The sequence below is a fragment of the Monopterus albus genome, unplaced genomic scaffold (genome assembly GCF_001952655.1).
Source record: "Monopterus albus unplaced genomic scaffold, M_albus_1.0 scaffold357.1, whole genome shotgun sequence".
NCBI lineage: Eukaryota > Metazoa > Chordata > Actinopteri > Synbranchiformes > Synbranchidae > Monopterus > Monopterus albus.
Window position 1 is genome coordinate 78988 of NW_018128237.1, and position 8297 is coordinate 87284.

The window sequence follows — 8297 nt, forward strand, 5'->3', positions numbered from 1 at the left end:
TCCACTGTATATTTTTCTGTACAATCTGAAAAGAGTCCTGCCTTATGTTTAAGGTAGCTTAACATCAGCACAAGCACAATTTCATCTGCACTTTTTGGCGATGCACAAACGATGTGTGTTGTTCAGGAGGCAGGACTGAGGGAGGGAGACTACATTGTGGCAGTGGATGGACACGACTGTAAATGGGGCAAACATGGTGAAGTGGTGCACCTGCTGAAGAGCTGCAGTGACAGACTGAAGCTCAGTGTGGTCACTTTACACTCACATGATACACAAGTAAGTGTGAGCTTGTGCAGGGTCCGAAATTAGCATCTGCCAGGCACCAAATGCAGGTAGGATTTATCATTTGGCAAGTAAATCTCAGAAGACTACCTGCCACACTGGTGGGTGAATGTTTGTAGACAAATGGTAATGTAATAAAAGAGTATCATGAATCTCCACTGTGGGTGCCCTGCTTTTGTTTGTGTCAGAGTTTGAGACACACACACACACACCCATATTCTGTGAACACCAGCTCCTATTCTGCTTCTGGCTTTCTGAGCCAAGCATAAAAATACACTTCATCACAGTTAAGATGTGTTTTAAAAGAATAGAGCACTAGTTACAGGCGTGTCTCAGACACAGGGCTGAAACACTTTTGGTGTAGACACGGTGTGACTTGGACTTACTGTCAGTGTTCGCAACTGGACTTATGTAAATTCCAGTATCATTAGTTTCACCTTTTCTCATCACAGTTAAGATGTGTTTTAAAAGAATAGAGCACAGACTTACTGTCCAAGTCTGTCTAACCAATCATTTGACCATAACCATTAAGAAGCAGCAGGTCCCCACAGAACATGTGCCACTTTGAAACAGACAAGAGACCATACTTAAACATTTGGCCGGTGGATTTTTTTCCCCATCCACCAGCCACCTCATCTGGTGAGTCAGAAAGTTAATTTCGGACCCTGAGTTTGTGTTGTAATGTGTGTGTGCTCACCTGTGTAGTGACTGGGGCATTTCCTGTGTGTGTCAGGAGGCAGAGAGGAGAGCGATCATGGTGTCACACAGCAGCAATAAGGAAAATACTCAGCTGCGTCTGCCAGCTGGGGCCAAAAAAAAACTGAACTGGAACAGGAAGAAGAAGAGGGAAGGCAGCGGGGTCACTAAGAGACTAGGAAGCACCTTCAGTCTGTTATTTGGAAGCATCCACGACACTGAGGCCATGTACTGAGACATGACAGTGGAGGAAGCACTCAGGGAGTCACAGCAGCAGAGCACATGGTGCCATTAGGATTGCGGACTGACTGGCCAAGAAGCACAGCCTCCTGTGTTGGCGCAGGGAGAGCACAGGGCAACTGAAGTTAAGTTAAAGTGGTGAACCTGACTGCTGTTTTGCTGCAGCACACTTCAGTGTTTCTGGCAATGTTGTTGGCCAACAAACGTGTGGAAGTGCACAAAGCAGCTAGAATATATTGTAAACAAGCGTTTGGCTACTTTGAGTGAAGAGGGAGGAAGTTACAGCTGCTGCCACAGCATGTCAAAAATTAAACTGTTCCTCGGGAGGATAAACTGCAGTGCACTGTCTTGGATTCTAAAGTCATGTTGAGACAGAATGAGAAGACAATTTTATATTCAGCTCATTTGCACAGAAAATGCAATGCAAGTATACTATTGGGTAAAAATGAGAGAATTGAAACTTTTCAACTACAAGAAGCTTGAACCTTAAATTAGTCCCCACCAACAAGTTAAACTGCATTTAGCAAAGTGGATCTGAGAAGTACTACAAGATGGTACTACAACAAGCAGCCTCTACACTTCTTAAATGTACAGCAGCGTTTGAGGCCACTATGGACAACGCATCAGCAGAATCCTGGCTACTTGTGAATGTTTGAATGCTTCTTACATTGAGTGGCACTTGTGGACACCGAGCCTGGGTTGCTGAAGCAAATACGTGAAGGGATGTTCTTGGTTTCCCTGGATGGAGACGAGAGCCCACAAAGCCACTATGACAGTGTTCTGATGGCGTCTCAAAGACGACCTCCTCGTCCTTCTGGCACTGAAACAAATCAACAGTGTCCAGTCCATAAGTAAAAACAAATCTCCAAATGTTCAGAAGTTTTGTACAAAATGTCTGTGACAGTGTAAGTTAAAGAGTTTAACCTACTCTGGCATCCTGGCACTTGTATAACAGTGCTGAATGCATACATCCTCCAGGGTGGCATCCTTTTGCACTGTGGAATCAGGTGTGCAGCTTTCAGAGCTGTGCTTCTTCAGACTTATGAGTCACTGCTGCTGACTGAATATCACAGGACACTGGGTACATCCTATGTCTCTTAATTGCATCCACGTTTCTCTCAATTGCATCTTAATCCCGCCCACATAAGATGCAAGGAGAGAGGAATTGAGGAAACACGTTTAAAGACACGAGACACCCTTCCTTCACTGGAAGCATCAAACCTCAACTCAAGTCTGATAAAAGGGCGTCAGTCCAGAAAGGACTCGAGCAAAGGATGCTCTCATGTGTCCTCACTTATAGCTCCTCCAGCCGCAGCCTCAATCCTGAGAGCAGGAATAACAGCTGCGGGACTTCCAGGTTGAGCAAGGAGCAAACATAAAAGACTGAGGATGTACCTTGTGTACAATTTAAAGATGTTAGACTTTAACAACTCCTCAGGGGAAGGTTCAAGAAAACAGTGCAGCAGACAAAAATGTGCATTGCCAATAACAGGTGAGATCTGGGACAGCTACCCCACACCCTGAAAATGTGTAATATCACTAAAGCAAAGACAGCATAAACTTACATGACCAGTCACCAGAGACGATGCTTGCACAAAACAAAAAATACCTGCACCACAAGATTCTTCCCAGTGTTTGACTAGGACAATGACTCCAAGGCCTTTTCAAGCAGAGAAGATGGAAAAACCGGCAGAATGTTATTTTGTATAAATCAGCATGAAATCAATTCAGTAAAGATGATTTATTAACGGTTATGCGTTTTTGGGGTCCAGTCTGATAGAGAGTAAGCCACAGTGTTATTTATTAAATAATGGACTGATGTTTACCACATACTTTGCTTGATGAATGAAAAGATGTGTAGTAGATTATCAAGTCCCAGACAGAGTTCATGGGTTCATGAGAAGCTACTCATGCTCCTGTAAAAGTTCTTTGACTTAAATCACAGCTGCAGACTTTATACACAGTATGAAGAACAGGTATATCCCAAATGGAAAGTGTTAAGCTAAGATGCACATCTCTGCGTATTTAAAAGAAGAAATACAGTCCCTGGGAATCAGCCAGCTGGCGGTTTGACGGAGACTTCAGTCCATCTCCAGGCTCTATGACCCTCCAGGAGGCACTGCCGGCCCCAAGCCGCTCTGTTCCAGCTCTGCTATCACTGACATGTGTTTGAAGTCTGCTGGGTGGTGGTTAAACATCTCCACCAGGCGGTACGTCTCCTGCCTCTGTGTGCTGTAAAACAGCTGCACCTGATTGGCCAAGCACTGCGCCTGGTGGACAGTCTGGGAAAGAAGAAGGGCAGAAAGTTAAATACACAAACATTATCATCAGCCTTCACCAAGTCTTCTATGAGATGACAGAACCTGGACCATGTGTGGACTGAATTATGTGAGCCCTTTTGTGTAAACTAGAGTTACTGCCTCGCGGCTGGATGCTTCCACCAGCCAGTCAGGTTGCAGCTTACGTGCATGACTGTCCAGACTCATATGCAGTAAATACTTTTAAGGAATGTGTGAGTGTTGAAGAAATGTCCTCAAGATGTTCCTGAGATATTGTATTCATGAGAATGGGCCAGACAGAGAACCCGAAAACATAACACCACCGGCCACACCTGTCATCAGCACAGAGAAATAATAATAAAACAGAGCACTCAAAAAACCCAGTATGGTCCGTTAATCCAGGTGCAGCCTGGTGAGGCCAGGCTGGTAAAGGACTTACTATAAACTTGGGGTCCATCTCAGCTGTCATGAGGACCACGCCCTTCTCCTCCTTCAGGTCTGGGTAGTGGTAGAGGATCAGCTGACTGGGAGCGTTCTCACCCAGCATCTGGAAACAAAGAGGGACAGAGAAGACCTCCGTTAACTCATCACCTCAAAGCCTGTTCAAAATAATCATTACATCATTTATATTATGCTGATTTAAGGATCACAGCTCTGTTAATACATTTAGCCTTCATATTCATGTTCTCTGAATATCATTTGCATGTATATTTATAATAGACCACACACCATATTTATTTTTATTTTTTTTCCAAAGCTTTGTGTAGTTTCCAAACTCATTTAACACCGAAAACTGGTCCATTAACTTTTAGATCATACAGTGGGTACGGAAAGTATTCAGACCCCCTTCAGTTTTTCACTCTTTGTTATATTGCAGCCATATGCTAAAATCATTTAAGTTCATTTTTTTTCCTCATTAATGTACACACAGCACCCCATATTGACAGAAAAACACAGAATGTTTGACATTTTTGCAGATTTATTAAAAAAGAAAAACTGAAAATGTGTTAGTCTACTGCAACATTATTTTATAGGCATTAAAAAACATAAGACACTTAATTTAAAACATAACTGAGCTCTATGACCTTTTTTTTTTAAACCTGGGAATGTCAGAAAAGACTAAGAGACCAGAAAGGATGTTGCTGTCCCGCCCCACATTGCACTGCAGTTATGTTTGTTTCTTAATATGACAGAAAACCTTTAAATTTGTGTTTCATTTAAAGAACGTTATGCAGATTCAAATTCTAGAACAGAGGGTGAAACATCTTTTGCTGTATTTGTGAACTTGTTTCACATCATTGTTGCTCAGTGCAAATATTAAACAGTCCACATAGTACAAACTTCAGAGCTGAAGTTAGTCAACTGGTCGATGGTTTGAATCTCCAGCAGCATGTGAGGTGGTTTACCTGGACATTGATGAGGGAGGTGAAGTGGAGCTCGTGTCCCGACCACTGACCCACGAAGAACTCGTAACCCTCCTTCTGAGGCAGAGCATACAGGAACTGAGGCACAAGAGGAACGAGTTAGAACAGTCGAGGAGAAAAGGTGTGATGCACATTCTGGCTGGTTGGAAGCAGGAGAACAAAACATCAAGTTAGCAGATTATAGCTATGTTGCAACTGTTTAGGCAGATTTGATAAATTTTAATAGATGTCATGTGTTCTCACAAAATAACCACTGACTTTGGTTGTGACAGCAAACCAATATTTCTAGCGCAGCTCTTTGTCAACATGTTGCTGTGTGAGCAGCAGTGATCTCACCATGGGACACGACCCTGACCTGCTGATCATCACCTCGTAGATCTGTGTCTGGGATAAAGGAAAGCATTAGACCTTCGCTAGATGTCAGCCGGTGTGAACATTTCCTTGTTGGATTGATACAAATGTCTGTCTGTGCTTTATTTACACTATGATACAGAACTATGGGTCTATTACATGAAGTACACAGTATCAGAAAAACAAGCAGTAACTTCTTGTGCTCATCCAAATACACAGCAGTGACAGGATGAAATTTGTAAAGTGGAATGATATGAAAAATGTAGAGGTAGTGGTTGTTATTAACCCTGAATAAATCCAGAGAAAAATGTTGCTTTACACACCACTGGCAGTTTTAAGCAAAAATGTAAAGTGATTTATACATGGCTGAAAGATGTGTCTGTAAGATGTGGTTCCACAGTGAAACAAGTCACTTGTAATTTCCACCAAATCTCACTGAAACAACTATGCAAAAAATAACCTCTATCTGGCTGTGCGGGTCACAAAGATGAAATGCAATAAGCAGTCAAAACCTTAATTTTGTTCATTCAAGCCACACATGAAACTCATTTAAAGGACAAAAGTGACAAAGGTAAACAGGGAATGCTGGGAGACTGCTGTATCAGCATGTTGTCAGTGCAAAACTCACAGGGATGACAGCGCTGATCGTGTCCTTAGTCGAGTAATATTTCATCCAAAGCTGAGGAAAGAACGCACAAGGTCAGAGCAAACAGTGTGAGCCGCCACAGGGAATGATGCGACTACATGTGGATAGAGAAGAGTAAGGCCACAGTGCATTGACAAATAGAATAAGTGAGGCAGACCCCGCCACCCAAACACTCACCTCTGCAATCTCCTCCCCCGTCTTGTCCTGGATCATCGCCAGGTTGAGGATGGAGTCCAGTGTCTGATGAACACATCACATGGTCTGTTACCATTGCACACTTCTTCATCATCATCAGCTTTTGTTTTGCGAGGGTGTGTGTGATTTGCAGCCAAAATTTGGGTCAAACATGCATAAACACAGACGTCTTTTCACACAACAGAATGCAAGAACAAAAAGCTACAACAACTCTGATTTCATTTGACATGTTCACATTGTAAATGCTCCTAGAAACTGTGAAAGCACATTTTTTTTGCTTCAAGTATCTTCAAACACAGCAGCCAGAACTCCACAGAACAAGATGACAGAAATGCAAAAAGCTGAGACCTGCACAAAAACAATTCACTGATTTGTCAGTCAAATTTATCTCTGTCAATTCTGAGACTGTACTAATTGTTTGAGTAAAAATGCCAAAGTTAACTGGTTTCAACTTTTCAAACATGAAACATTGGTGCTTCTCTCCGCTTCATGTCAGTGTTGGTGAAATATCTTTGGGTTTCTGACCTTTAGTGTGGAACAATTAGCAATTTTAGGACATTGATATAATGGGTTGTGTCAAAAGACTTTTGTGATTATTTAATGTGTATCTGATAAAAATCAATAAAAACACCATTCAAAGCAGAAGAAGGAATTTAAAGTAAAACCAATCCTCTGGCAGATCAAGCTGATTAAACTGCTCCTCGGCTCATCTCACCTTGTTCTTTGTGAATCCTCCAGATGCTCCAGCAGCAATCTTGTCCCTTTCCTCCAACTGGGAAGATTTCAACAACAAAAGCCACATCACTTTCATACCACTGTGCTCAAGAGCTGTCACAGGAAAGCAAAGAAATGAAGCCAGTATAACAGATCAAACATTTTCCTTTATGTTACCAGTAAATGCTAAGATGTTTCAGTTGTTCAGTGATCTCACAGTTTGTCAGATGAAGCTAAAAACTAATTCCTAGCAATGTAAATTCCTAACAGCGTACACTGGGGTGGACTGCATTTGTGGCTTTTTTGTTATTTCAGGCTTCTCAAAGCATTTTTCCTTGCTATTCTATTCTGCAGCGCCACCAGCTGATACTCCACCTCCTTCTCCATGTGTCTGATGAACTCAGCCTGCTCGGAATGTCCGAGCGCCTCCTTCTTGGCCTCATGGCGTTTATCCAGCCGGGCCTTGTACTCCTGTGGTTTGGCACTGAAAACAAATCAAACATCTTGGTAAGAACCCAAAAAGGATGAATGCTCTTCCATTGTTTACCAGCATTATTTTGTGTTGTGATTTAATGCAGCAATAATCTCCAGATTTGGCAAATGTGCATTCCTTTACTTGCTACATTCCCCAGGATGCCTTGTGACTGATTCAGAGAAGAGGCCTCAGCCTGATAAAGCATTATACTAGTAACTTGTTTGCTCTACGTGAAACCACCCTTTTCCAGAATAACTTCCAACCTTCCAGCTACTTATTTATTAATTTTTTTCAGTACATTATGAAGGTCAACTTGTTCTACAGCGTTTCCACTTCAGCAATGTTTCTTCAGAGGCCGAGCAAGAAAAAGGCGTTACCTTCCCAACTTGGGTCTGTTGGAAGTTTGAGTTTATTTCATAATATTTCCTTGGGATCCCACAGGCAAATGGGAACCATGAAGAGGCTGCAAGGAAAGCAGCAACCACCAATTACCTGCAGAGAGTAAGGCAAGTCCTAATCCTGTCAGCACAAGAACAATCTCTAAGTACAAGATCAATAGAGGCCGGGGTCTACCATACCAGACAGGACCCCAGGTGCAGGCTGTGCAAAGATGCCCCTGAGACAATCCAGCACATAACAGCAGGGTGCAAGATGCTAGCAGGCAGGGCATACATGGAACGCCATAACCAAGTGGCTGGCATAGTGTACAGAAACATCTGTGCCGAATACAGGCTGGAAGTCCCAAAGTCAAAATGGGATACACCTCCAAAGGAGGTTGAGAATGACCAAGCTAAGATCCTGTGGGACTTCAAGATACAAACTGACAAACTGATAATGGCCAACCAACTGGACATAGTGGTGGTGGACAGAGTAAGAAGGCCATAGTGATAGATGTAGCAATCCCAAGCGATAGCAACATCAGGAAGAGGGAACACGAGAAGCTTGAGAAATACCAAGGGCTGAAAGAAGAGCTAGAAAAAATGTGGAAGGTGAAG

The 8297-nt window shown here is 42.7% G+C and overlaps 2 protein-coding genes across 2 annotated transcripts in view; one reads left to right on the top strand and one right to left on the bottom strand.

The window, feature by feature from the left end:
• Positions 1-1213, top strand: part of rhpn1 (rhophilin, Rho GTPase binding protein 1) — a 14776-nt gene extending 13563 nt beyond the window's left edge. The window contains 2 exon segments of the mRNA XM_020625528.1: positions 127-276; positions 1016-1213. Of these exon segments, the coding sequence (XP_020481184.1) occupies positions 127-276; positions 1016-1213 (348 nt within the window).
• Positions 1214-2944: 1731 nt separating this feature from the next.
• atpaf1 (ATP synthase mitochondrial F1 complex assembly factor 1) overlaps positions 2945-8297 on the bottom strand; it is a 6376-nt gene continuing 1023 nt past the window's right edge. Inside the window, exons 2-9 of the mRNA XM_020625529.1 lie at positions 7203-7311; positions 6829-6885; positions 6096-6158; positions 5901-5951; positions 5258-5305; positions 4904-4999; positions 3937-4044; positions 2945-3500 (exon numbers count right to left, since the gene is read on the bottom strand). Coding sequence (XP_020481185.1) covers positions 3318-3500; positions 3937-4044; positions 4904-4999; positions 5258-5305; positions 5901-5951; positions 6096-6158; positions 6829-6885; positions 7203-7311 — 715 coding nt within the window. The 3' untranslated portion in view covers positions 2945-3317. The remainder of the gene's footprint in view (positions 3501-3936; positions 4045-4903; positions 5000-5257; positions 5306-5900; positions 5952-6095; positions 6159-6828; positions 6886-7202; positions 7312-8297) is intronic.